General features: G+C 61.7%; 7 protein-coding genes across 10 annotated transcripts in view; 1 reads left to right on the top strand and 6 right to left on the bottom strand.

Annotated features, from left to right (window-relative positions):
* Positions 1 to 3327: 3327 nt before the first annotated feature.
* Positions 3328 to 8886, bottom strand: BUD13 (BUD13 homolog; the record flags this gene model as incomplete). The annotated part of the gene is made up of 11 exons (XM_082296948.1): positions 3328 to 4349; positions 4660 to 4741; positions 5087 to 5268; positions 5545 to 5683; positions 6105 to 6213; positions 6392 to 6486; positions 6779 to 7365; positions 7800 to 7857; positions 8016 to 8100; positions 8466 to 8559; positions 8765 to 8886. The coding sequence occupies 11 exons, from the start codon at positions 8884 to 8886 to the stop codon at positions 4256 to 4258; spliced, it is 1647 nt and encodes a 548-aa protein (XP_082153074.1). The 3' UTR covers positions 3328 to 4255.
* Positions 8887 to 9187: 301 nt separating this feature from the next.
* Positions 9188 to 12890, bottom strand: ZPR1 (ZPR1 zinc finger; the record flags this gene model as incomplete). The annotated part of the gene is made up of 14 exons (XM_082296922.1): positions 9188 to 9520; positions 9742 to 9807; positions 9905 to 9991; positions 10085 to 10195; positions 10303 to 10392; positions 10642 to 10712; positions 10930 to 10996; positions 11083 to 11136; positions 11208 to 11330; positions 11407 to 11493; positions 11715 to 11785; positions 11878 to 11968; positions 12121 to 12282; positions 12744 to 12890. 14 exons carry the CDS (start codon positions 12888 to 12890, stop codon positions 9386 to 9388), a joined length of 1362 nt encoding a protein of 453 aa, XP_082153048.1. The 3' UTR covers positions 9188 to 9385.
* A 107-nt stretch (positions 12891 to 12997) lies between these two features.
* Positions 12998 to 14395, bottom strand: APOA5 (apolipoprotein A5; the record flags this gene model as incomplete). Its single annotated transcript, XM_082297015.1, has 3 exons — positions 12998 to 13979; positions 14164 to 14272; positions 14347 to 14395. 3 exons carry the CDS (start codon positions 14393 to 14395, stop codon positions 12998 to 13000), a joined length of 1140 nt encoding a protein of 379 aa, XP_082153141.1.
* A 1660-nt stretch (positions 14396 to 16055) lies between these two features.
* On the bottom strand, positions 16056 to 17399 carry APOA4 (apolipoprotein A4; the record flags this gene model as incomplete). The annotated part of the gene is made up of 3 exons (XM_082297048.1): positions 16056 to 16983; positions 17104 to 17230; positions 17351 to 17399. The coding sequence occupies 3 exons, from the start codon at positions 17397 to 17399 to the stop codon at positions 16056 to 16058; spliced, it is 1104 nt and encodes a 367-aa protein (XP_082153174.1).
* A 1254-nt stretch (positions 17400 to 18653) lies between these two features.
* On the top strand, positions 18654 to 19205 carry APOC3 (apolipoprotein C3). The gene is made up of 3 exons (XM_082297053.1): positions 18654 to 18739; positions 18860 to 18986; positions 19103 to 19205. The coding sequence occupies exons 1-3, from the start codon at positions 18682 to 18684 to the stop codon at positions 19197 to 19199; spliced, it is 282 nt and encodes a 93-aa protein (XP_082153179.1). The 5' UTR covers positions 18654 to 18681; the 3' UTR covers positions 19200 to 19205.
* Positions 19206 to 19650: 445 nt separating this feature from the next.
* Positions 19651 to 21176, bottom strand: APOA1 (apolipoprotein A1). Its single transcript, XM_082296932.1, has 4 exons — positions 21154 to 21176; positions 20957 to 21012; positions 20566 to 20719; positions 19651 to 20490 (listed from the first exon to the last, which is right to left on the bottom strand). The coding sequence occupies exons 2-4, from the start codon at positions 20997 to 20999 to the stop codon at positions 19893 to 19895; spliced, it is 795 nt and encodes a 264-aa protein (XP_082153058.1). The 5' UTR covers positions 21000 to 21012; positions 21154 to 21176; the 3' UTR covers positions 19651 to 19892.
* A 1190-nt stretch (positions 21177 to 22366) lies between these two features.
* Positions 22367 to 26459, bottom strand: part of SIK3 (SIK family kinase 3) — a 70874-nt gene continuing 66781 nt past the window's right edge. For all 4 annotated transcript variants that reach the window (XM_082296850.1, XM_082296852.1, XM_082296851.1 and 1 more), the window contains 4 exons: positions 25432 to 25595; positions 24578 to 24710; positions 24309 to 24476; positions 22367 to 23978 (listed from right to left, as the gene is read on the bottom strand). In XM_082296850.1, coding sequence (XP_082152976.1) covers positions 24319 to 24476; positions 24578 to 24710; positions 25432 to 25595 — 455 coding nt within the window. In that variant the 3' untranslated portion in view covers positions 22367 to 23978; positions 24309 to 24318. The remainder of the gene's footprint in view (positions 23979 to 24308; positions 24477 to 24577; positions 24711 to 25431; positions 25596 to 26459) is intronic.

Here is a 26459-nt window from a genome sequence, read left to right as displayed (position 1 = left end):
CGCAGCCTCCTGCTCCTAGGGAGGACAAGCAGACACTTAGGAAGACCCCATTCCACAACGGGGACACGGTGCTGTCCCCAGGGGTGGCCGCAGGAGCACTGGAAACTTCCCACGCCCCAGGCACGCAGCCGAGCGTGGCTGAATCCTGAGCCCCATTACCCAGGGCCTTGCTCTGCCCGTCAGATAACGCATCTAAAACATGTTTATTTCCATCCAGGCTGCTTCTCAATTTGATTATTTATCTCCCGTTTAGCCTCTGACAGATCAAAGGCTCGGCGGAGGGGAAGTGGAGCTGGGCTGCGCATGAAAATGAGCCTTGATACATAATTAATTAACATAAAACAGTTTCATTAGGAGACGGCGTTACATGGCTGTTTGTCTTAAAAATTTAAGCTGCGTAAAGAGCACGAGGGAAAACCAACCTCGCTGCCAGCCCCTTTCCTGATGCTGCCCATCCCAGCCTGGCCTGGCTCCCGGGAGCACCGGGAGGGGCCGGAGCGTGGCCCCCTCTCCCTGAATCGCGTGCGATGTCTCCTACCCTTGATTATTAATCTGTTTTTAATTCTATTAAGAGATAGCCAGGAGAAAGAGTATCAATTTTAGATTAACAAGGTTATTAGCACTTAATTATGTGAGGTGTCTTTGTAATTGAAAAGGAAAGAGGAAGCGCCATAAATATCCCGGCCCCCGAGCTCCTGGGGGTTTGCGGGTGGCTCTTTATTCAGGAGGCTGTGGAACCATAAATATTAAATATCTGGTGAAAAAAAATTACAAGGCAGAGAGAGGATGCCCTCTGGATATTCCGGCGCCGAATGTTCTTGCATTTACAAATATTCATTAACTGGGATCTGCAAAGTTATTTCCACCAAGACTCGGTGAAGGAGGAAGAGAGAGAGAGAGGTTATTGAAAAAAAATAGAGTCTAGAGTAAATATTATTAGTAATTTTTATCTCTGCGTGTCCCTAATTATTCCATAATTAGGGAAAGTGCACATATGCATATACAATCACTAACCTGCCAGTCTCGGGGATTCTTGTTCCCAGCCCCGCTGTGGGATGGAGTCGCCAGGGAAAACTCCTCTCCCCCCAAAAGCACTGGGGGTGTCTGTGCCCTGGGGGGACCCCACTGTGTCCCCATGCCCAGGTGCTCCATGCTGGAAGCCCGGGATGATTTAGGGAGCACCAGCTCTGCCGAGCACCCGCGACCTGGAGCCGCTGCCGGTTAGAGAGACATTAAATGACAAATCTCAGGCTCTTTTTAATTAAAAAATAATAGAACTCAGCGGGAAACGGAGCAGTAACACAACGCTACCAAAACCCACTTTGCAGGAGCTGTTAAAAAAACAAAAGCCAAGAGGTGAGGGGAGAGGCCACACTCACCTTCGAGGGGACAGGGAACAGGACAGGCAAGGGTGGCCGAGGGTCCCCTCCTGGGGCCACCCTTCCCATGGGCACAGCGCTCCCAGGACAGGCGGTGTCACACCCCAGGAATTAAGCTCTTAATCTGAACTAAACACATTACCATGAGCTCATCAACAAAAATCTAATTATGCTGCGCGAGGCCAGGCTTAATTGCTTGTCCTTGACACGAGCAGGGCCCATGCAAGCCCAGGAGCCAGCGAGAGCCTGGGACTGGAATTATCCTGCTCCCCAGCAAAAATGTAAAAGGAACATGGGGAAAAAATATGGCTGTGTAATTTGAGCAGTGAAACATCAGACAAATCAGCTGGGTAATTGTTGGGGGGAGCTCCGAGGGTCATTAGCAGGTACAGGAAACACTGCTGGGATCCCCTGACAGGCTCCAGAGGGGGACACAGGCAGTGGGAGGAGCACAGGGACTCCAAAAAGGAGGCAAATGGCTTAAACCCAGCTTTTCTCACAGTAAAGACGAGCTGGAGCAGACTCTGAGCCCAGCCCAGCCTCCCCCAAGCACCACTGGGCTCCTCGTTTACTGATCTCACTAATGAGGAAATCGGGATGCAGGAGGTGGCTGAGCCCCACTGCCTCCCCCGCACGCTCCTCCCCGACTTATCACCAGTCACAGGATGTTTACAATCATTTTTAATTTGCGCAATTATTAATCATTTTTCTATCTGTCTCATTTGCATAATAATTACTCTGCTCGCTGTTTGCCATGACTGTGAATGACAGTGGTTTAAATTAAATTAAGATTTTAATATTCATTTTTTTGGGTTAAAGCTAATCAAAGTTGCTGCTCGGTGCCAAGACCGGGGCTCTGCCCATCCAGAGCCACTAATGAAGAGATCCAGTCCTGGTGTCACTGCTCCATCTCCATCACCCTGCTCATCCCAGAGGATCCCACAGCGTTTTCCAATTGCTTTGCTGCCAGAACTGCTCAGACAAGGCCACAGCTGGGACAGGAGATGTGGGATGCAGAACAAGGACACAGGGACAAACCTGACTCCCTTCTCCCCAGGCAGCACATGGGGATGGGAGCAGGGAGGGAGGTGTTCATCACCTGAGCCCCTCCTCACCCTCACGGGTATCTCTTGAAAATAAAATATCTAGTAATGAACAAATAACAGATGTATAAATCCAGCTTTGTGATGAATGAGGAGGTCTCCAGGGTAGTACCTCTAAAATTTTAAAACCCCAGCCTTCAAAATCAGCTGCAAGAGCAGAACCTGATGCCGTTTTCAGGCCCTAGGCACAGCATTTTGTTTAGTACCAGCACTGAAAGTGCTTTGCCTCCTTAAGAGCAGCTTACAGTCCCGACTGTGACACGAGCCAGCTGCTGGCATCTGTGGCTCTGCGAGAGCAGCCACTGTCACCAAGCAGGTGAGGAAGGTACCGGCATCCAACTCTGCTCAGGAGAGCGAATCCAATCATTCCACAGCAGGTTCTTTACATCTCCAGCAGCACTCAGATTAAGTGAGAGCAAAAACGAGTGTGTCAAGTGGAACTGCACTTGTCGAGGCCGCAGCTGCCTCAGGTTACAGGGGGAAATGAAACAGGGCCTTGGTGACAGAAGGGGGAAGCACAACTGGGAGCACCTGGCTGAGAGCAGGCTGGAAATGCGCTGCCACCTCACACCACCACCCCCCACTCCCAAACCACCTCCCTGCCCAGCAGGTGCAACAGGGCTGGGAATGGATTACCCGCCTTGGAAAAACCACCATCACCACGCAGAATCAAGTAAAAAAAGAAAGGTGTTATTTACAGGTGAACACACAGATTCCAGGGCTGCTGGAAATGTTGCACAGGGATAAAAAACAAGGGAAGTCCCAAGAGTCTGGCACTCCAGAGCAGACTTTGCTGCTATCCCCCCCACCCACAGCACCCCCAGAACTGGAAAATCCCTGAAAAAAGCGATCCTGCCCTGCCCCTGCCCACTGCTGCAGCCAAGGCATCTCCATGGAAACTGCTGCCTGAATTTCATCCCTGCTCCCTGGGACCTCAACAAGAACAACTGTATTTATTTCCACAAGTGCTTTCTGGCACACAGGGATTAAGGGAAGCTCTGCCCAGCCCCCAGCTCTGAGACTGACAAATCTGATCACAGGAGAGGGGTTGTTACACTTCCCACTGGAGTGAGCCCCAGGCAGCAGCGTGGGGGAAGTGCTGAGATCAGCACCAAATCCAGAGGGGTCTGGTGGGACCAGCAGCTCCAAACTATGAGGGAAGCAATTCCAGGTCTTAAGTCCTAATTCTCCACTCATTTACTTCCACTAGAAACGGACCCCTGAAGAATTGCTGAGGCTCCTGAAGATCTTGGTGCCCAATGCAGCACTGCAGGTCACTCTTCCAGTGCCAGAGCACTCCCTGCTCAGTTTCCTGTTTGAACAGGGTCAGGAGAAGCTGAGTTTGAACTTCCCTGCACGTTGGTGACTCTGGGATCTACAGGGCACAGTAACTACATAAACTTAACAGAAGTTCAAAGTTAAACTTAACCTGAGTTCTGGAGCAGACTGACCCACTGCATGAGGGTAACTCGCCCAAGCCCAAGTGTTCAGCAGATTTTCACCTGAGATTTAGGACACCTGAAGACTCGGAACTGCCCTCAGAGGTCACAGCATTTGGCATAGAACAAAAGTTTGTTAGAAAACAAACGAGAACCCAGTGTCCTCCCCAGGGAGCTGGAGGCTCTGGCTGACAGGAAGATCCAGCCTTGCCTCTCGGAAAACGGTCCAGTGGGATGCTGAATGCCGAGGAGAGGGCTTGTTCCAGGGAGAGCAGGCCATTCCTCACGGCTCTGGCCGCGGGTGGTGTCTGTGGGTCACTCCAGGAGCTCTCACCTACATGTCCTCGACGCTCCACTTGTAGGCGAGCTCCTGCACCGCCTTCTTGTTGGCAATGCGGGCGAAGCGCTGCTGCTCGAACCCATTGGACCTGCAAAGGGACACCCAGTGACAGGAGCTGCTGGGCAGGAGCTCTTCTGAAGCCACAAAACCTGCTAGAGACGCTGCAAGTTTTCCACTAATTTACTCTGGCTCAGTTTCCATCTTGATCTGTGGTTACCAACAGCTGATGCCTCCCAAGTCCCTCACATCCCCTTGTCCCTTCGGTCCCATCACCCATTTGTAACTTAACCCAACTGCCAACACAACCTCACTCATCCCATAACTGGGAACCTTGACACTGTGAGCTCCCTAAAGCAAAACCCCTTTGTTTTTGCTGTTATTCCACCAGGAACAAGTACCTGTCCACGCCGTCCCAGCGGTGCCCAGGCCAGATGTTAAACCTGTTGAGTGGAGGTGCTGGTCCCTTGTACCTGGGTTTTTCTGGAACAGAAAGAGCAGAACAGCCGTTTTCAGCACAGCCAGGTGGTCACATCCTCGCCCACCCAGGAGGTATCTGCAGCTAGGTACAGGCAGAGAGCCCAGGCTCCTGACAGCCAGCTACAGCTGCCAAAGGCTCACTTGGACACACTGCTGAGTTTTCAGTCACCAGGCCCCGCCGTCCCAGCTAACACCTAATGGTAACTGTTACTGGTAACAAGCCAGTAACTCCAGAGACTCCAGGAAACCCCCAGGACACAGCAGCCTTTGGCTATGTACTGAACAGCAGCTGCATTTCTGCACTGCTGAGGCCTTAAACCACACGCAGGTGTCATTCCAGAGCCAAACCTTTTTCCTTGTTCTCCTTGGCCTTCCTCTTCTTGATGAGAGCAGCCATGGGGTCTCCTTCCCTCTCCTGTTCCCTCAGCATTCGATCCAGGTCCTGATCATCGATGTAACGGGCCAAGGGCTTCTGCATCTCCTTGATTGCATCCTCCACATTCTGCTGCTGCTGCCTCTCCTGTGCCAGCCTGGAAAACACCCAGTGTCACCCAAACCCAAGCCATCATTCCCTGGCACTTGTTCAATTTGCAGGATGGGTCACACCCCTGAACTCCCACTGCCTGTGCAGCATTCCCAATGCACCTCCAGCAAAGGAGGGGGGTCTGAGACACGTGGAACACACGCTGGTCCCAGGCTCAACCTCAGAATGAAGGGAAATGCAACACCACCAGTCTGGCAGCAGATCCAAGCTAAAACCAGGAGATGGGAGGCCCAGGGACTGTGCTTAAGGGCCCCTTACTCACCCTTTTCCCCACTTGGCATACTGCTCTTCTCTCTTGGACTCTGCCTCAGCCTTCAGCCTCTGCTCCAGCTGCTCCTGGGCCAGGTTTCTCTTGCGGCCGGACTTGTCTCGGAACACGGTCTGAGCATTCCGGGATTCCTCTGCGGGGGACAGATGCCTCGAGTCACACATTTTGGAACATTTTATCACCTCCAGACAATTCAATGACTCTAACTGTGACTTTCCTTTTGCTTGTCCTAGTCTCTCAAAGAGCCTGTCACCCAAAGCCAGGCAGGATCTCAGCTCATGCTTTTCCCTGCTGCCCTACACAGATCCTGAGCTCTCTGATTATCCAGCAGCTCCTTCAGACTCACATAGGAAAAGCATTTCACACTCCCTGTGATTTCCCTGGCGTTGCTCTGAAATCCCCATGTGGAACAGTGACCCCAACCAAGGCTGCCAGCAGCACGTCCAGCTGCAGCTCCACAGGGATGCTCCCCACCAGCATCCCAGTGCCAGGGCCTGGCAGAGCAGAGGAGGAGAAGGGGAGCTGGGGCTCAGGCTGTGTTCCCACACTCCCACCTTCCAGGTGCTTGGTGCTCCTCTCATGCTTCTGGAGCTCCTGCTTCTCCCTCCGCAGCACGTCGGCCGACACCAGCCCAGCTTTGGCCCCGGATGACATCGTGTTAGCCTGGAAAGCACACAGATCCCACGTTTGCAGCTGGCTGAGAGCGGGGCAGCCAGGGAAGGCAGAACGAGGGGTGACCCAAACCACAGGGACGGCCCCGTTAGAGCCACTTGTATGAAAACTTCCCCGATTTGTCAGTCATCGGACTTCCACAGCTGGAAGAAAAAGAGGCAACCTTTACCTTCTTGGGAGAGCCCTTGGTGTCCTGGCGATGTGGGGAGTGCTCCGGGGGACTCCGTGACCTGTGCTGGTCCCTTCCGGCAGGCGAAGTCCGTCCTGGAGGAGATAAATCAGAGAGTGAGGATTTGCTGATTCCCTCTGAGACAATCACGCTCAGGGAATCGCTGTGGACACGGCCCAGGCTGCAGCAGAGGCATTCCAGCTTGGGTTAACTCCTGCCCAGCTGTGAACAGCCAGAATGACAAGATCCAGCTGTGCCTACAGGGACGGGCACCTGCCACTGCCAGCTGTGCCAACGGAGCACCAGCCCACAGCACTCACCTGTAGCAGTGTGGCACAGAATCAGGGGAATGCCCCAGGCACAGGGGACACAGCGTGGGACACTCACCTTTCCTTCGGCTCTTTTTCCCACTTGGGGACCCCGGCTTCTCTCTCCGAGGTGACAAATCCTGACGCTGCTGCCGGGGAGGGGACAGGTCAGGGGTGTCGTGACGCCGTCTCCTGGGAGGGGACAGGTCAGGGGTGTCACAACGCTGTCTCCTGGGAGGGGATGGATCTGGGGTGTCGTGACGCTGTCTCCTGGGAGGTGACAAGTCTGGGGTGTCGTGACGCTGACGCCGAGGCGGAGATGGGTCAGGAGTGTTGTGACGCTGCCGCCGCCGGGGAGGTGACGGATCTGGGGTGCCAGGACGTCGCCTTCTGGGAGGGGATGGGTCAGGGGTGTCATGACGCTGCCGTCTCCTGGGAGGTGACGGATCAGGGGTGTCACAGCGCTGCCGCCGGGGAGGTGAAGGGTCGGGGGTGTCGTGACGCTGCCTTTTGGGAGGTGATGAGTCTGGTGTATCGTGACGCCGTCTCCTGGGAGGGGACGGGTCAGGGGTGTCGTGACGCTGCCGTCTCGGGGGTGAGAGGTCCAAGGAGCCGTTGTGTTTCCCTCCCGGGGGTGAGGGCTCTGGGGAGTCGTGGCGCTGCCGCCTGCGAGGGCAGAGAAAGTGACAGTGACTTTTTGTTTGGGGAACCCACAGAGCTGGTCAAGGCTGGGAACAGCTTTGTGAACGTGGATTCATTTGGGTTCTGCACCCCTGACCCGCAGCACTGAGCCACAGCCTTCCCAGAGCACGTCCCAGAAACCCGCCAAGGCAGCCTGGATCCCAGCAGAGCTGGAATTTTAAAGTCTCCACCCTCACCATCATTCAAACTGACAAGGACCATCACCCTGACCTCCCTGGCAGTGACACAAACACACAGAGCTGCCAGTCCCCTGCCCCAAGCAGGGGGTATCCAGCAGGGAAAGTTGTCCACAAGTGGCCACATTTCCCAGCAAAGCACTTGGAAAGCACAGAACCAGACAGTTAAACCTGAAAACCAGAGTGAACCAGGAGCAGAATTCCTGGTTGGAGCCCCCATACCTCGTGACAGACTTGGCAGGTCCCGAAATATCCGAACTCTGCGAGTCCTCATTCTGGTCTGAAGGAAAACAATCGGGATCACCGTTGTTAGGGCTCTGCACAGCTCAGCAGCCCCCCAGCATCTCAAGGGTTGTTTTTTAGCTGGTATTATTTTTAACTTGCATCATTGTTTGGAGAAGCCAAACACTAGAGAGTGAGGGAAGGGGCTGCTCTCACCTCCTAACAGCTTCCATTTGGAGTTTGTTCGGAACTCCTCCATGAGCTTCACTTCATCGGGGCGCTCATCAACGAACTCTGCCACCTGAGGACACCACACCGAACAACAGGGCCTTACCAAAAGGCACAACTCCCACCTCCTAGCACATCCACTTCAGCCCAGTAATCCCAATCCCTCTGCCTTGTTCCAGCAGCTAGTTTGGAGCACAGAACCACCGTGCTGGCCCTTGGAACACACAGGCACATAAAGAACAGGCTGCTTTGACCTGCAGGGAGCTCACTCATCCCTCCAGAGCCCCGAGCAGGAATCCCACCCATGGCTGAGACAGAACCCACCAAGAGACAGGGCAGGGAGAGGGACTTTGCCAAGTTCTTCCCAGAGGGAGACACGAGGTGACCTAAGAACTGATTTAGGGTGTGAGACCGCGTGTGATGGGACTCCCCGCTCACCACAGGCATGTCCCCTTCGTCCTCCTCCTCCTCCTCCTTCTCCGGGGCGGCGGCGATGCTGCTCCAGCTCACATCGTCATCCACGATCCGCATCCTGGGAACGCAGAGAGGCGCTGCCGTCAGCACCCGCCAGGAACGGGGGGATCTGCGGCGGGGGAGCCCCCGGGAGCCTCCCGGCCCCGAGGGGAGGCTCGGAGGGAGGGTTTTGAGAAGGGATTTCGGGGAGATGGGCGCGGAGGGGATCCCATGCCCAGGCACCAGGGAGGGTCGCGCCTGCCGCCCGCTTCCCCGAGACTCACCCGGCTCTGCCGGTGCCGCCCGGCGGCTTCTTCTTGCGGCGGCGGCGGGGCTGGGCGGGCTCGGCGGGGCCGCTCAGGTACCGCCGCAGGTACTCGGCCTTCGACACCCCCGGCGCCGCCATCGCGCTGTGACGCAAAACCCCGGCGCCGGAAGGAAGGGGCGGGGCCTGAGCGCGGCGGGAGGGACGGGGGCGGGGCCTGAGCGCGGCGGGAGGGACGGGGGGCGGGGCCAGGAACGCGCGGGGATGGGGGCGGGGCCGAGCGGCGGCTGAGGGCACGGACGGGGCGGGGCCGAGCGGCGGCTGAGGGCACGGACGGAGCGGGGCCGAGCGGCGGCTGAGGGCACGGACGGGGCGGGGCCGAGCGGCGGCTGAGGGCACGGACGGAGCGGCGGCGGCGGCGGCAGGAAGGGCGGGACACGGAGCCAGCAACAGCTTTATTGGGGAACCGTCTCCGCTTCCACCCCCCGGCCCCGGCACATCGATACCTCCCCCCAGGGGGGGCCCTGAGGCCCAGCCGCGCTGCCCTGGCCGCGGGAAGGCGAGCAGAGTCCTGGTCCCACACAAGTCCCGGTCCCTGCGGCAGCTGGGGAAGCGGGCTGGGAGGGCTGCGCTGCCCCCGCTACCGGCCCGAGGCCGCCTCTGTCTCGTAGCCCTCTGTTCTCATGTCGTTCAGGCCCAGCTCTTCGTTCTGCTCGAAGGTGCGCTCGTAGCGCTGCACGCGCAGCTCCGGGTCCTCCTCCGGGGCGTACACGTTCTGTGGGGACAGGGAAAGCTCCTGCCCTGCCCTCTTCCCACGGGCAGCGCCCAGGCAGAGCCCCCACAAAGCCAGCAGTGCTTTCCCTGCACTGGACAGAGCCTGCAGCAACCTGCGGCTCGTGCCCGAGCTCCAACGGGAACCCTACCCACAACATGTTCCAGGGAAATAAAATCCCCCCAATTGCTCAGGGAGCACATCCCGAGGGCCCAAGGCTGTACCTGGAGGTAACTGTTGCCTGCAGGGTCATCCATGATGACGTGAGCCTGGGTCTTCCCCTCTATGATCTGCGGGAACAGAGCAAGTCCAGCCATTAAGGCTCTTGCTAATCCTTCAGCGCTGCTGGCACCAGCACAGAGCACGGAAAATCCAGGGTAAACTCACGTCCTGCAGCTTCCCAATGAACTCCTGCAGCTTCCCTGTCCTGCTGGGTGTGGAGCTGTCTCCCAGAGTGAAGGGGTTCTTCTCCACCTGGAAGGGCAGGTAAGGCAGCTGGGCCCCCCCAGCCAGCACAAAGAGGAGGGGAGGGGGCTGAGCCCCCCAGGCTGGCCCAGGGCCCCTCACCAGGTCACGGATGTCCTTCAGCAGCCCCTCCAGCGTGGTGAACTTCCCCCCCAGCGCTCCCATGCCCAGCTCGAACTCCAGCTCTGGGATCTCCACGCTGCACGTCTCTGACTGCAAAGGTGAACACCCCGTGAGCTCCACACGCAGGGAGGGCTGGGCACCCCTGGACTCCCCACACCCTCCACAGGAGGACGGGGCAGGTCCCCAGGGCATTGCACCTTCAGGATATCCCGGGTCATGTCGGAAGGGTCCGTAATGCGGAGGGTGATCCTGGTGCCTTGCGGTTCGATGGCTCCTCCAGACTTCACCTGGGAGCACCCGGCAGTGAGCTCCACTGTTCACACTCAGCTCACACCATGATGCTTTAGCAGGGTTTGTCCCAGCAGCCCAGAGGCCACTCCAAACCTGGGACCGTGGCCTCACCACCCAGCATAAAGCACCCCCTGACAGTGCCCCCAAATCCAGTTTCCCTCCCAAACAGCCCCATCGGGAAGCAGAGCTCAGGGGCAAAGGCACAGAACACCACTCCCTTCCCCTCTGCCCTCTTTCCAGCTCACCTCGTTGGTCCTGTGCCCACAGGAGTCACAGTTGGTGGCCATGATAATCACTTCCTTAAAGTGTGGGATTTCTGGAGCAGGGAGTCAAGGAAAACCTCGAAGCAGCAGCCAAGGGATGGCAGGAGCCCACTGGGAGTTGTGAGCAGCCCTGAGACAGCCCTGCACCCCAACAGGACCTGCTTGAGAGAACTTACTCGGGCCCGTGGTGCAGCAGGGAGGGCCCAGGGCTGTGCAGTGCCCGTCACCCCCTGGTGCAGCCCCCGGCCCGTGCCCACCCTTGAAGGATACGCACTAACTTCATGTTGGTGCTGGCCGGGGCGTTGCACTCGGGGCAGTTGGTGTTGAACTGCAGGACCTGGGGGAGGGAAAGGGCAGCCAGAATGTCCCAGCCAGCCCAGGGCAGCTGTCCTGGGTGTCCCTCAGCACTGCAGCATCACCCACCTCATCCCTCAGGTCCTCGGCAGCATCCCGTGGCTTTGCATCCACCTCCTCTCCCTGCAAGGGAAGCATTAACTCCTGTTCCCCGGTTTGGGGTCCCCCAGGGAGGCAGGATTGATCCCAGTCACCTCCAGTCCCAGCAGAGCAGACTGCTGGGGGCTCCTCCTGTAGTGAGTGACCACCAGAGCCTCGTCCCTCTGCGGCGCATGGGGGTTCTCCACAAAGCTGTTCCCGGAGGGATCATCGAGGATCTGCGGGAGAAGGGGGCCTGAGGGAGCCGTCCTGCACCCCTCACCCAGTCAGGGCTGCCCTTCTGTGAGCACTCACAAAGGTGAAGGGGGAATTGACTTCTTTCAGCTGCCTCAGTTTCCCAATGAACTCGTCTATTTTCCTGGCCACCTCCTTATCGGTCGCCTGGAAGAGGACACGGAATCGCAGAATCGTTGGAAATAGAGAACATCCCCAGATGGGATTCAGCTGCTGCAGGGGCAGCCCAGAGCTGCTGACAGAGGTGACCACGGCACAAAGCAGAGCCCCAGCGCTCTCCCCACCAGCCCTGTGTGGCACCACGGGGCAGGGGATGGACATGCCAAACATTTGCCATCCCTGAGGAGCTTCCCCTTTGCGGCCCTTACCCTGCGGGCGGGCTGGTCCTGCTCCAGGCCTGCCACTGCTCTGTCAATGATGCCCTCGATGGTGGTGAGGACTTGGCAAGGGAAGGACACAGAGGTGACGATGCTGTTACCACAGCCCAGCGACACCCGGGAGCCCCCACACAAACTGCTCCCATTTACCCACCTCCCTTCTGGCTGAAGGCAGGGATCTCAAAGTCCAGCTCTGGAATTCGAGCTGAGGCACAGTCGGTCTTCACCACCTCCCTGTTCATGTCCTGCACACACAGCCGGGGAGCAGCCTCAGGATCCCCAACAGATCCAGGGGCTCCCACACACGGGGGTCCCAGCGTGGTGCTGGCTCCAGCCCCCCTTCCCTTAGGACTGGGCACATTTTGGGCCTGGAACAGAGCGGGGAGGTCCTGCCCACCTGGCGGGAGGTGACGGCCAGGGTGTAGCGCACACCCTGCTCCTGGATCCTGCCCGCTGACTGGATCTCCGTGTTGGACCAGGAGCAGCTGTCGCAGGAGAAGGAGCTGACGATGATCTCTTTGAAGAAGGGGATCCTGGTGAGCAGGAGCCGCGTCACTCCCTGCGGCAGCGAGGGGCCTCGTGGGAACCCGAGCTGGGGGCGATGGCACCCGGGGCCCTGACAGCACCTCCCAGCATGGGCAGCCCCCCGCCCCCACCGCTGCTGCCCCCCAAACCTCCTCGAAACGCCCTCCTGACCCCACTAGTGCCCCCCACTCCAACACCAGCTGCGGCCCCCGGCGGGTTCTTCCCCTCTCCTGCCTCTCATCGCCCCCCAGACCTCTGTACCTCTCACCGACCCCTGTCCCGCTCCTCCCCCCGACCACTGGAGCCTCCCCGTCCTGGTGTGTGTCCCCTGACCCCCACAGGCCCCTACAGCCCCTCCCTGAACCCCCCAGACTCCTGCCCGCCCTCCTTGGCCCCCACAGACCCCTGTGCCCACCCTGACCCCCGCACGCCCCTGTCCTGCTCTCGCCCTCAATCCCCGCAGGGCGCTGCTGCCCGGCCCCCGGGGCCCCTCACGTTGCGGAAGCAATTCATGCACAGGGACTCGATTTCTGCGGGCTGCTGCTCGCCGTCCTCGGCGCTGAGGGGTCGGAACAGGGATCCCCCGGGCCCCGCGCCCGGCCCCGGCCCCGCCGCCGCCTCCATGGCCCCCAGCGCCGACATGATGGTGACGAGTCACGTGGCGGCGCGGGGTGATGACGCACAGGTCACGCGGCTGGGGCGGGTCACGTGGCGCGCGCGGGCCGCGATGGCGGCGCCTTTATTTGGGTTCAGCCCCGGAGCCGCCCCGGCCCCGCCGCCCCGCCCGGCCCCGCCCGCGCCTCCCCGGGCCCCTCCCCGGGGCCCTCCCCGCCCCGCTCGCTCAGGCTCAGCGCTAGGTCCCGCCACAGCGCGTCCAGCCGGGCGCGCAGGTCCTCCAGGGGCGGCGGCGGCGCGTCCAGCGGCTCCTCGGGCGGGTCCGGGCGGGCGCTGAGCTTCAGCCGCATCTCCTCCGTCTCCTGGTCCAGCGCCCGGGTGAAGGCCTGGATCTGGGCGTACGTGTCCTGCCGGAACTCCTCCACTCGCCGCTGCACCTCCCGCGCCAGCGCCTCCCGGTAGCGGCCCGGGGGCGCCGCGGGCTCCCCGGGGCTGCCGGGGTACAGGCTCAGCTTCACCTTCAGCTGCTCCAGGTTCTTCTGGATCTGCTGGTGCAGGTCCCGCGCGTTGCGGGTCAGCTTGGCCGACAGCTCCTGGATGTGCTGGTTGAGCTGCTCGGGGCTGGCGCGGGCGTGCGGGGCCACGCTGCGGTGCAGCTCCTCCACGTTGCGGTGGATCTCGGTCAGCAGCCGGTCCGTGTACGGGTGGAAGATGTCCTTCACCTGGTCCGTGTGGAAGGCGATCTTGTCGGTGTAGTGAGCCATGAAGCGCTGGAGCTCGTCGGCGCCATCCAGGAGCTGCGCCGTCACCTCCCGGCTCGGCATCAGGTGCCGCCGGAGCTCCCGGGCCCGCAGGGACACCTGGTCCAGGAGCTCCTCTGTGAACGGCTGCAGCTGCTGCCGCAGGTCGTCCAGGTGCTTCCCGACCTGCTGGTGCACCTCGTCCACGTACGGGGACAGCTTCACCCTGAGGCTGTCCAGCTCCCTGCGGATGACCTTGCGCAGGCTGTCCGAGTCCTGGTAGAGCCGCGGCTGGAGGCCCCTGTTGAGGGGCGACAGCTTCTCCAGGAAGTCGCCCATGTAGCTGACCCCATCCTGAATGCTTTCCTTCAGGTTCCTGCACAAGACAGTCACCAACACCCCCGAGTGACCACAACACCCCTCTGTGCCCCACACACCTCTGATAAAAGCTGCCAACACCCGCCAGGGCCCTTCCTTTGAGTTTCTCTGTCCCCAGGGGGAGAAAAGCAGGGCCTCGGGTGTGCTGGTGGGGCCTGGGGGCCCCGGAGCGCTGTACTCACATGATGTCCTTGCCCAGCTTGCTCTGGCCGTGCTCCAGGCTGTCCTTGTCACCCGTCAGCTGGCTGAGGTACTCCCAGAAGCCACTCTGCGCCGGCTTGGCCGGGGACACTGCGGGCAGGAGCTGCGGTTGTGGTGCTGCCCACGCAGTCCTGCTGCCCCCAGAGCCCCGTGCCCGCACCCACCTGGGCAGGTGGCCAGGAGGGAGAGGAGCAGTGCAGCCTTCAGCAGCATGGTCCGGCTGCAGGAGAGACAGGAGAGGAGCCGTCGGCTGCTCTGAGCGCCCACGGGGTGGTGGTGCCTCTGCTGCACACCCCCTCACCGCTGCCTGCAAGGGCCTCGCTCCTGGGGTCCACTGTGACACCTGGAGCTCCCCTAAAAACACCTGGGGTTCCCCATAACACCTGCGGGTCCCCGAAACACTTCGGGTCCCCCGAAGCACCTGGAATCACACCCAGCTCCTCCAGCCACACGAACTTAAAGCCCCCCGCCCCTCACCTGGCTCTGGTCGCCTCCCGTGTCCCTCCCGCCCAGAGCCGGCCGCTGGCCGCCCTTATATAGGCCCGGGGGGAGGCCGAGGAGAGGGCGATAAGGCGGCTTTGGTATGGGAAGGCTTTTTGGACCTCACTCCGTGTAAACACAACGTGGAGGTCCGAGCACGCTCCGGGGAGGTGACCTGGGGGCCGGTCACCTGACTGCCCACTGCCCCCCGGGCTCGGGGGACGGGGCTGGGCCCTGCCCCGCAGCCGCTCTTTGCATCCCGGAGGGAAAGCCGGACGGAGCTGCCGGGGTGGTGCGAGGCAGCGGGATGGGGATGGGGATGGGGATGGGGATGGGGATGGGGATGGGGATGGGGATGGGGATGGGGATGGGGATGGGGATGGGGATGGGGATGGAGACAGCGGCTGCAGCTCCTGTCGGGAGGAAAAGGGAGCCTGGAGCCCCGGGATGGGTGCGGGAGGGTGAGCCCGGCCCGGCTGTGCCGGGGAAGGCTGGGATGAGCGGGCAGGGAGCACACCTTCCCCTGCGCACAGCCCGCCGTGCTCGTATCCTTTCCTTTGCGCGTTGGTTTTTACCGGGAACAAACCAGGGCACCCTGGGGCGGGGGGCGAAGTCCGGCGCTCCCGGGGTGAAACGCCGAGCGGTCGCCAGCGCTGCTCCGGCACCAAAGTCCGCGCGGCTCCCTCGCCTGGGCCGACACGTGAGGTCGCTCCAGGCAGCGCTGGCCGTGCTTCACCTCATCCCGTCCCTTCCCATCCCATCCCATCCCATCCCATCCCATCCCATCCCATCCCATCCCATCCCATCCCATCCCATCCCATCCCATCCCATCCCACCCCGGGCTCCTGCCAGCACCGCGCCGCAGTCCCCCTTCCCTCTCCCTGATCCACGGAGCTCCCTTCCTGTGCGAGCCCCACCGGGCTGTGGGGACGAGGCGTCAGTCACCCACCCAGATCCCCATCCCTCATGGCAGCTGCTGCCCCACCACTGTGGGGATGTTTGGCCGCATCCCGGGGCTCTGCCCCTCGGCAGCCACCTGGGTGCCCCCCGCTGCTGTGGCACCCCGGTGTGATGAGGTGACAGCGAGGCCCCGGCCATGTGCTGGCCCACGGGCTCACCCGGCTGCCACCATCTCCAGCCGCCATAGAGACTTCCCGCCCACCTGACTCCACCTCTGCTCCCTCTCCCTGGTGCCCCAGAACCCAAATTCGGGGCGATGCTCCCTCCTCAGAGCAGCTGAGGGTGCCCCAGGTATCCCCTCCCAGGGCAGGACAGCAGGATGCTGTGGGAAGGAAGGACACAGACCAGCACGTGCATCACAAGGGGATTTATTTCTGCCACAGGAAGTGGCCGGGAACGTTTGGAGTGTGTGTGGATGGCCGGCCGGGGCGGCTTAGTTCTGTGGGGGTGGGACGGTGCTGAGGAAAGCAGCCACCTTCTCCCGCACCTCCTTCTCCAGCAGCTCCAGGTGATCCTCCACGCCGGCAGTGCCCGACTCCAGCTTCCCGCGCATCTCCTCCAGCCGCTGCACCAGCTGCTTCCCGAAGGTGTCTCCGAAGGGAGCCGCCTGCTGCCGGAAGGCCTCCAGCGTCTGCCCCACGCGCTGGTCCAGCTGCTGGGCCAGGAGAGCCAGGCGCTGCCGCAGGCTCTCGGCGTCTCCGCTCGCCGCCTCCCGCAGCTCCCGTGCCAGCGGGCTCAGCTGGGCACGCAGCTCCTCGGAGCTGGCAGCCAGGCGGGTGCGCAGCTCCTCGGCCGCCCGCTCCATCTGCAAGGTCAGGCTCTCCAGCTGCCGGTTGAGGCCGTCCTGCACCTCCTGGGCATAGGGGCTGAGCCCGCGCCGCAGCTCGGCCACGCTCTGCTCCACCTGCGCCTTCAGCTCATCTGCCACGGGCGACAGCCGCTCCTTCAGGCTCTCCACGCCGCCGTCGATCTGCTGCTGCAGCCGGTCGGCGTAGGGGCTGAGGGAGGCCCGGACGTTCTCGGCGTTGTCCTGCAGCCGCTCCCGCAGCTCGGCCGCGTAGGGCTCCAGTGCCTGCTGCAGCTCCCCGGCGCTGCGGTCCACCTGGGAGCGCAGCTCCTCGGCGTAGGGGCTGATCTTGGCCTGCAGCTGGCGGATGTTGGTGCCGATCTGCTGGTGCACCTCGTCGGCGTAGGGCGCCAGCTTGGCCTGCAGCTCCTGCAGCTCCCGCCGGATCTGCTCCTTCAGCCGCTGGGAATCCTGCGCCAGCCGCGCCTGCAGCTCCGTGGCAAAGGGCACCAGCCGCTCCTGCAGGTCCTCGGCGTAGGCGCTGACGCTCTGCAGGTTGCCCTTCAGCAGGGTGCTGGCGAGAAGGGACACGTCAGGGCCTGTGTGCCCACATCCCCAGGCCCTGCCTGGCACCCCCTGGTCTCCCTGAGCCCCCCAGCACCCCCGAGCCCCCCAGCACTGCCGCTCGGCTCACTTGAGCTGCTTGCTGATCTCGGTCTGCTGCAGCTGGTCCACCGTGTCCTTGGCATTGCTGCCCAGCTCCGTGAAGTACTTCCAGATCACGCTGGCCACCTCGTCAGGGTTCACATCAGCCCGTGACCCTGCAAGGGTTGCTGGGATCAGCACTCGCACAGCCCCATTCGCCCAGGGACATCAGGTCCCCACCACTGCCCCGGGGCAGGACCACCCTGCTGGCACCAGGGACCCTCGCGCCACCTCACCTGAGATCGCAAGGAGAACCAGGACAAGGGCGGCTGCCTTCGGCGCCATCCTGAGTGCTGGGGACTCCTGTGGGAGCACAGAGAGGAGGTGAAGGAAGCTCAGGGACCAGCAGCACCCCAGCCCCCTGCCAGAGGTGATGGAGACCCCGGCTCTCCAGCCCCTGCAGCTGCTCACCTGTGCTGCCATGGCCGCGGTACCTGCGGAGCCGGCAGCTCCCAGCACTATTTATGCAGCCTGAGCACCCCTGCAGCTTCCACGCGGGCTGTGACACAGCGAGGGCGTGGATTTTAGCGCGGGCACGGACTTTAGCACGGGCGTAACGTGGAAGCGCCTGACGTGTGCACAGCCCTGACATCACCCGCAGCCCCGCCAGCCCCCAGCGGGGTGACAAGGGCAGACAGGGGATGGGGGTACGCAGGACACACTGAGCCCCTCCTGGGGACCGGGGCCCTGGGCTGAGGGACACCTCGCTGCTCTGTGGGATGCAGCAATGGCCCCATCGGTGCTGGCAGTGCAGGACCTGGGGTGTGTGGTTGTGGGATAGGTGGCAGCGGGACAGGACACGGGTTCAGGGGGACGCTTTGATGGAGCTCGGGGGCACACGAGGCTGCGCACCGGCAGCAAGGCATCGTTCCTTCCCAGTCCAGGCTCCTGGAGGAAGCCCTGGCATAGGGAGGGGCCAGGACACTGCAGGACACCGACCGCAGCCGCACGGTGCCTGGGAATGGAGCTGGGGCCGTGCGTGTCCCTGGCGCTCTCGGCTCAGCCCACCCGCGGCCCGGGGGCAGCGGAGCAGCGCGGCGTGTCCCAGCGGGCAAAGGGCAGGGCGCGCAGGGGCACGGACCAGCCCGGCAGCGACAGTGGCAAGGTCCGAAGAGACTCGCGGTGCCCGAGGGCGCTGTGCCCGGGGACAGGGCCGCTGGATGTCACCCTTGTGCCGCGTGTGCCCACGGCCCCAGGGCTGTCCCCCGCCGCGGGCACCGGGCTGGCGGCGGACACGCGTGTGCACACGCACACGTATGCACAGGTATCGCACACAGACACGCGGGGCCCCAGCAGGCTCCGTCCCCGCGGGATTTCCCAACTCCTGGCCGGACGGAGCCCCCCGCACCCCCCCGCGCTCTGCCCTGACCTTCGCACAAATCCCCCAGGGCGGCCGTGGGGAGGGTATAAATTGGGAGCCCGGGGCTGCCCCCGCGTCACAGAGCCCGGCACAGGTGAGCGGGGACATCCCTGGCGAGGGTCGTGCTGGGAAGGGGACGGGGTCGGTGTCGGGACCCCCGGCGCTCCCCTGCTGCCCCACACCGTGCGCTCCGCTCTCTCCCCAGCCATGAAGGCGTCGCTGCTGTTCCTGCTCGCCTGCACGGCCGTCCTGGCGGTGGGAGCAAGTAAGGGCCAGGGGGGCCGCGCAGGAGGAGGGGGTCGGGGCTCAGGGTGCTGGGGGGCACACGGGGGGGGCACAGCCGCGGGGCCCCGTCCCCCCAATCCCACCAGGCTCGTGCTTGCAGGGGCCGACACGCCCGAGGAGCCGAAGGCGCTGGTCCAGAAGGTGCAGGAGCTGGCCCAGAAAGCCACGGACATGGCCAAGGAGGCCTTCAGCAGGGTGCGGGAGTCGGAGGCGGTGCACCAGGCCAGGTGCCCCCGAACCCCGACAGCCCTGTCCCTGTCGCTGTTCCCGTCCCCCGGTGGCGGCGGGGAGCCCGGCCAGGGCCCCGCGCTGACCCCCTGCCCTCCCTCCCCTCCCCGTGCAGGCAGTGGCTCTCGGACAGCGCGGAGCTGGCGAAGCAGCGGCTGGTGTGGCTCAAGGAGCAGCTGGCGGAGCTCTGGAAGAAGACTTCGGCCACGTAGTCCCGCCGGGGGCTGCCCGGGGGCTGTCGGGGCTGGGGTCCCCCTGGCTCCCACCCGCTGTCGTGGTGCTCTCAATAAAGCGGGGCTGAAGGAAACGCTGTGGTGGCATCACTGGGGGGCTGGCAAGGAGGAGTGTGACCCGCAGGGAGAGGGAGGCCTGGGACAGACACCAGCACTGAGGTTCTCACGGCCATGTCGGGGAGCCCAGGGTGGCAGGAGCCGGTTGCGGCTTCCACAAGCTCCTGCAAATTCAGTGCCACCAATCTCCAGCGCCCTGTGTGCGGCTGAGCCCGGCTGCACCTCGGGCAGAGCTGGGCTCAGTACAGGGCGAGTCCAGGGCACCCCTCACCAGTTCCCTGTCCCCCCATTCCCTCTGGGTCCCCCAGTACCCCCAGCTCAGAGCACCCCTTGCCCCCTCCAGCATCCACTGCAAAGACTGAGCGAGCTCCAATAACTTAAGTCAAGTTTATTTGACAAAAGGGAGGCAAAGCTGAGAGCGACGCCGGGTCGGGGAGGGAATTCTAGGGGAGGAGGGGGTCTCCGGGGAGGACACCCTAGGGCTGGGCTGGCCCGGGGCTCCTGCAGCCTGTCCCCAGAGCCCCCTGAGGAGAAGCACCCGGGGCAGGGCAGGGAGCACCCGGGGCGGCTGCGGAGCGGGGCTGGGGTCAGTCCCTGGCCACGCTGGCCGGCAGCTCAGGCCACGGTCTTCTGGAGATCCTCCAGCAAGCTGATGAAACGGGCCTTGAGGCTCTCGGTGTAGGGGGTGAGGCGCTCCTTGAAGTCCTGCATCAGGGGCGTCATCTTCTCACGCAGTTTGCCGAGCTGCTCCACCACCTTGGCCTGGTATTCAGCGGCCTGGGGGATGCCCTTCTCCCGGATCTCCTCCAGCTTCTGGCTCAGCTTCTGCCGCAGCTCATCGCTGAAGGGGGCCACGTTCTTGCGCAGCTCCTCGACGTGCCCGCGCAGACGGTCCCGCGCCTCCTCAGCCACCGGGGTCAGCTTCTGCTGCAGCAGCTCCACCTTCTGCTTGCTGATCTCCTTCAGCTCCTGGGCGAGGGGAGCCAGGCGCTGGCGGTACTGCTCCAGATCCTCCGTCCACTTGGCAGAGAACTGGTCCAGGAAGGGCTTGATCTTCTCTTTCACCTCCTCCAGGTCCTTGGTCAGCTCCTGGCGCAGGGACTCGGTGTCTTTCAGCCACATCTCCCGCACCTCTGTGTAGTAGGGGGCCACGTCCTCTCTCAGCTTGGCGGCGGCTGCGCCCAGCGTGTCCAGGTTCTCGCCCAGCTTCAGGCTGCGGGAGGGGAGGGAGGTCACACACGGTGCCCGGGGTGCCCCGCCAGCCCCCCGCCACACACCTCCCACTTACTCCAGCTGTTTGCCCACGGCGGAGGCCTCGAACTGGGCAATGGCTTCCTTGCCGCTGGCCTTCACTGTCTCCAGGTACACAGAGAGCATGTCCTTGAGGCGATCCAGGGGTGCCTGGGGATCATCGTGCTGCCAGAAGGAGCGGGCCTGGGTGCCTGCGGACAGAGTCGGGTGTGCTCAGGACACATCGCTCGGGGATGGCTCCAGCCCTGCCGGGGACGTGCCCGGCTCGGGAGAGGACCAGGGAGTCCCTCGGCTGCAGCTCGACTGGCAAAGCGCTTCGGAAACCGGCGGCTTCCAGCAGCGCTCGCGTCGGGCTCAGCCGCCCCATCCCTCCCGTGCTGCTCCATCCCGCGGGGATCCGCTGCCGCCGCAGCCCCGTCCGGACCTACCCGTCAGGCAGAGCAGGGCGAGGGTCAACACCACGGCTCTCATCTTCGCGCTAGACCTGCGGGCAGAGCAAGAGAGTTGGGCGCGGGCAGCCCCGGCAAATCCAACCCCGGCGGGGGCTCAGGGGTCCCCGCCGGGGCCGCGGGCGAGGGGCACCGCTCTGTCCCTGCGGGTCCTGAGGAGCAGCCCGGGCTCTTACCAGCTCTCTCTGCAGCTGCTGCTCGTCCCGTCTGAGCGGCCGGGGCTCCGCCGCCGCTATTTATGCCGGAGGGGCAGTTCCGCGGAGATAAGCCAGCGCGGCGGCCCCGGAACGCGCTCCCGGCGGGCGATGTGGCGCGCAGGGTTCAAGGATCGCGCAGCACCGGCGAGGAGCGCGGGCTTGGCAGGGGCGGCGAGCAAACAGGAGCTCCCCGCTGGACGCGCCTCTCCGGCCAAGGAGCTGTTTACGCTCCCGCTGACCCAGATTCCCGCTGGCCCTGCGGCCTTGCCGGGGCCCCTCGCAGCCCCCAGGGACTGGCCGCCAGCCCGGGGACAAGGTTTATTCCCGCAGGGATTTGGCCGGCAGTACCCGGACCCCTCGCCTCGGCCGCGGGTCTGTGCCCCGTCCTTCACCGGCCGCTCACGTCACCCCCTGTATCCCCAACTCAGAGGTCCCGGGAGCTGTGCCCCTGCCCGCCCATGCCAGCCCTCGCTGGGGACCCGGGCAAAGCGAAGGCTCAGCTCAGAGCAGGCACCAGCACTGGCACGGCCACCTCAAAACCCACCTCAGCCCGAACCAACCCCAGGTGCTTCCCTGTCCCATTGCCACCAGTCCAGGGATCCACAGGAATCGAGCGCACAGGGCTGAGCCCGGCCTGGCGAGGGGAGAGACGGGCCAGGGAGAGAGGGGCCATGTCCCCAGACGGGGCTGCAGGGAGTGTGCAGGGCTGGCAATGCCAGCGGGAGCTGCTACAGACGAATGATGCTCTTGAATGGCATCAGCTCCCCGCAGCCCCAGCCTGTGCCAGCTCGCTGGGCACCTCACGGGCATCGCGCAGGTGTTGCCACCCCATGTGCTGCAGGTGCTGGAGGCACAGCTCCCTGCGCCTCCCAGACTCTACCCACAGCTGGAAAAGCCCCACTGCAGCAGATGCCCGGGCAGGGTCTGATCTGCAGCACTGCAGTTCCCCACACCTGCAGGGCGAGTCGGACTCCGCTGGGCTCCGGCTGCAGGGGGGGCTTTGGGAAACCCAACCAGGGGGGCTGCTGGAGCCCGAGGGAAGTGACAGCCCCAGGGATGGACTGGGGACACAGCAGCTGCCACCCCTTGAACTTTGGCGTTGAGCAACAAGGCAAACAAGAGCCCAGGGAAGATCATAATCATGTTTTATTTGTTATGATCCCACTGTCCAACTAATTGACTAGTTGCAAGTGACCCACAAAAAAATGGACTGAAGATTTACTGAAACGTTTTTTTTTTTCCTGTTCGTTTTTAGTCCAACATAAATGAGGAAGAAAAAAAAAAATACTTCTGACATTTCCAAAAAACAGAAATAATAGCAAAGTATATTAATATACATTCAACATATACTGCGCGTATTGATTACTACAATACAAAGCCATGATAAAAAAAGTGTGGTACTGCGGATGGCACGGTGACGGCCCTGCGGGGCGGCTGCTGCGGGGGGCCCGGCGACTCTCCCAGGATACAGTGTCATGTAAACAAAAGGAAAACGAACCAAAGGGACAGAGCAAAAGGCTTTCAGCGTTTCCCACCCCTCCCGCTCGATCCGGCGGGCTCCCCGCGCCCCCCAGCCCGCAGGTGCCGGGGAGGGGCCGTGCACGGCCGGGCTGCGGAGCTCCCCTCCGCTCCGGTTTTCGGGATCGCAGAGCCGTTAGCGTTGTTCTCCCGGAGAAGGGGAGGCCGGGAAGAGGCACGGGCTAAGGATAGCAAAGTCACCTCTGCCGTGCTGGTTTCACACTTCCTTCTGTGCAAAGTCAGGAGGGCTGGGTCGATGTTTCCTTTAGTTTTAAAAAATACTCCAGAAAAATGTCAGTAAGAAGGATCCGAGCTGGAGCTTGTCAAGTCCCAAAGGCAAGGGTGACACCACGTGCTCCTGAGCCCCAGGGGGGGTGGGCCTCCCGCTCTATCCACCACGGAAAGGATGGAAAAGGGACAAAGAAGAGACCTCTGCACATCCCGACTGTATAAGGAGAATTACCACTGTCGCCACTGGCACGAGAGAAAACCAGTCACAAGAACAATGTCGTTAAAAGAAATAAAATACTTTGAACAAAAGGTGCAAGTCACAATTCATATAGAACAGAATCTAGTTAAAAATTTCTCTCAAACAGAAATTCCTTTTGCCTTTTATTAATAACAATAATAATAAAACAACATTTACCAAAAAAAAACAATTCCTACGTGATCAGGAGGAAAAGCGAAGGAAACAAAGAAAAATCCATCTGCCCTACATTAGCCAGGAAAAGAAAAAACCCCAAGTCGTGGCGGATTTGGAAAGTAAAGGGAAGGGAAGGGAGGGCAGGGCAGGGGTGATCCTGTCAGCACCCCGACACACGAGAGGGAACAGAGCAGACAGAGGTGAGACAAGAAGTGGATTGCACCGGGGTGGGGAGGGCCCCCGCCAGCGCTGCCAGGCCCAGACCCCCCCAGTGCAGCAGGACAGAGTGGAAGGAGAGCATGGCCTCCATCCAGGAGCAGCTCCAGTCCCCTTGGACCTGCTCAGGGCAGGCTCCAGGGAGGCTCAGCCCGGTGTGGGGCCCCAGGCAGGCCAGCCCCCAGAGCAGCCCCGGTGCCGAGGCCGATCCTCTGCGTCGGGCTCAGGGCTCTGGGTGTAGCTGGAGTTACAGGCAAGTGTGGCAGAAATTAAAGAACCCAAAGGAACGACACACTGGATGAAGTGAGGATGAGGAAAGGGGCCATGGTATTCCAGTTAGTCAGAAATACTACGGCAATTTGGCGCAATGCTGCTAGATACTGTTGGTTTAAAATGGACCTTTTCATTTCAAAGCTGTACACAAACCCTGCAAGAGAGAGAAACACAGATGTTAGAGGACACCAGAATGGTGCATCTCTTCCCACAGCCCACCAGCATTGCATTCCCAGGCCATTCCTGACCCTGCCCCAGGAGAGAGACCCCGCCATGCAGAGAGGGTCTGAGAGCAGCACAAGCCTGGAAGGAGGGATGCTGTCCCTGAGCAAAGGGGGGACAGCAAACAGCCCCAGCACAGGAGCTGCGAGTGGATGGTCCCAACCCCAGCACTGGAGCAATGAGCAGGGAAAGTGACCCATGGCAGTGAGGCCATGGAGGCAGCCCGAGACGTGGTGTGGAGAGAGGACACACGGATACTCACTCCCTCCCAGTTACACCCCTGCCTGCTCCATCCCAAAGGGCACCTCCGGGTGCTTGTAGCTCAGCAGGACGTCTGTGATACACGTCGAGGGGTAGCAGGAGGTGTTGAGGTGCTGGCTGCCATCGCCCAGGTTCGGGTGCTCTTGACCTTCCAAACTCTCCCCACATTCTGTAAGGGCAGAGAGGTGACTCAGCACCTCTCCCTGTGACTCAGCTCCCCGAGGAGCTGCCCACATCCCCCCGTGCCACGTGGGCAGCCCCAGCGCTCACCCTCGCCGTCCCTGTCGCGCAGCTGCTGACTGGCCATCAGCGACGACTGGCTGAGCACGGCGTCGGACATCCGAGCAGAGCTGAGTGCTTTTCCTGCCATCAAACTCATTCCAGGCAAGTTATCCAACTGCACCTGTGGAGACAGCAGGACACACCTCAAGGGGAGCTCAGGAGAGGATCCTGCTGCTCCCCATCTGCCCACAGACAGTGCCCAGGGAGCTTCTGCAAACCTTCAAGCGAGGGTTTGGAAGGACAAGAACTGTGCATCAGGCACAGCTTGGGTGCAGCCAGTGTCCCCTCAACAGGAGAATGGACTGAGGAGTCCAAATCCCTCTGAACTAATGGAATCACAGCATAACTGGGGTTGGAAGGGAGCTCTGGAGATCACCCAGTCCAACCCCCTGCCAAGGCTGGGACAACTGGAGCAGGTGACAGAGAAACACATCCGGGTGGTTTTGGGATGTCCCCAGAGAGGGAGACTCCAGGCCCTCCCTGGGCAGCTGTTCCAATGCTCTGCTACCCTTCACAGAAAGTTCTTCCTCATGTTGAGGTGGAACTTGTTGTGTTTTAGTTTCTGGCCATTGCTCCTCGTCCTGTCACTGGGCACCACTGAAGCAGAGAAGCTGCCATTCCCCTCTACAGCAGAAGGGAGCTGTAGCAAAGCACACATCAAATCTGGGCAGGACAGTTCCCAGCAGCCCAAACCCCACAGGGAGCAGAGCACTGAGGTCTGGGCTACCATGACCAGCTCCTTCACAGCACTGCAGGACCCCAAGCTGGGCTGTGTCTGCAGAGCCCTGCAGAGCCAGGCCTGGCTGTTTCACTGGAGGGACCTGGGAGGCAAAGGCACCTACGTAGGCATCATCGCTGTTCTGGATGGTGTGATGTCTCTGCAGGGTGCGGGGCCGCGGGTGCTCGCTGGACGAGGGGCGCACGGGGTAGCCCAGGCCGTTGTGGTCAGGCACCTGCATGGCTTGGCCGGGGGAGCTCCTGTCCATGCAGTTCCCTACGATGGACTCTTGAAAACCAGACAGGACAGAAAAACGACAGGTTAGTACAAGGAACCTGCAGCTCCCAGCCATGTGTGCTACTGCAGAACTGAGATGTGACACCACACACAAATGCTCCTTGCTGGCACAACAAGGACAGGACCCCCGGCTGCTCTGGTGGGAGTGGTGCAGCACCAGTGCTCCCAGTCGCACTCACACAGGCTTCTCCCTCCAGCATTAATATCCCAAAGGATCCCAATGCTAGCTGCCTCCTACCAGCTCTACAAAAGCAGCCTGAAGCTGGAGGGACTGGGGCAGGAGCACAGGAACCAGGCCCTTTCCCACTTCTGCCTTCCCCTCAAGCCCGAGCTCGACCCCCACCCTGCCCACATCGTTACACAAGAGCCAGGGGAGCCTCCAACATGGGATGCCTCCAGCAGGGCCCCTTGGCAATTGTAAGCAACATAATCCTGCTGGAAGAGCCGGCCAGGATGTTCACTTTTATCAGATGACTTCTCCCTGCCCTCCCACAATCTGGCTGCAGGAGCACACGAGGGTTCTGCCTGGCAAAGTCCATCTGCGCTGCAAGCTCTTGTGACTGAGGGCAAAGGCCACATTCCTATCAGGCAAAGCCTCTCGTCATCAAGTACACGATGTTTTGGATGAAGGCCTGAGCCGTGGAGGAGCCTGTCATCGAGGCTGAGCTCGCTGAGCGCGGACCCCACCGAGCACAAACACCCAACGTGGCTGCGAGCGCTGGGGAGCTGCCCCGAGGTGACACAGCTGCAGGTACATCCCTCAGAAAGCCAGAGCTTTCCCAGGGCTTTGGCCAGTGGGAAATGATGTCCTGCTGTGCTGGGACACCGCACGGCCCAGCTGGCACTGCAACTGCC

Source organism: Coloeus monedula (genome assembly GCF_965178545.1).
Source record: "Coloeus monedula genome assembly, chromosome: 25".
NCBI classification, from domain to species: domain Eukaryota; kingdom Metazoa; phylum Chordata; class Aves; order Passeriformes; family Corvidae; genus Coloeus; species Coloeus monedula.
The sequence above is the reverse complement of the archived record's forward strand: the minus strand, read 5'-3'. Positions and strand labels throughout refer to the sequence as shown.

Excerpts from the sequence above, each read along its gene's own strand:
- APOC3 (XM_082297053.1), top strand. The coding sequence starts at position 18,682 with ATGAAGGCGTCGCTGCTGTTCCTGCTCGCCTGCACGGCCGTCCTGGCG. Across the intron at positions 18,740-18,859 it reads CGTCCTGGCGGTGGGAGCAA|GGGCCGACACGCCCGAGGAG; the intron begins GTAAGGGCCAGG and ends TCGTGCTTGCAG. Across the intron at positions 18,987-19,102 it reads GAGGCGGTGCACCAGGCCAG|GCAGTGGCTCTCGGACAGCG; the intron begins GTGCCCCCGAAC and ends CTCCCCGTGCAG.
- APOA1 (XM_082296932.1), bottom strand. The coding sequence starts at position 20,999 with ATGAGAGCCGTGGTGTTGACCCTCGCCCTGCTCTGCCTGACGG. Across the intron at positions 20,720-20,956 it reads CGCCCTGCTCTGCCTGACGG|GCACCCAGGCCCGCTCCTTC; the intron begins GTAGGTCCGGAC and ends CTCTGTCCGCAG. Across the intron at positions 20,491-20,565 it reads GCCGTGGGCAAACAGCTGGA|CCTGAAGCTGGGCGAGAACC; the intron begins GTAAGTGGGAGG and ends CCCCTCCCGCAG.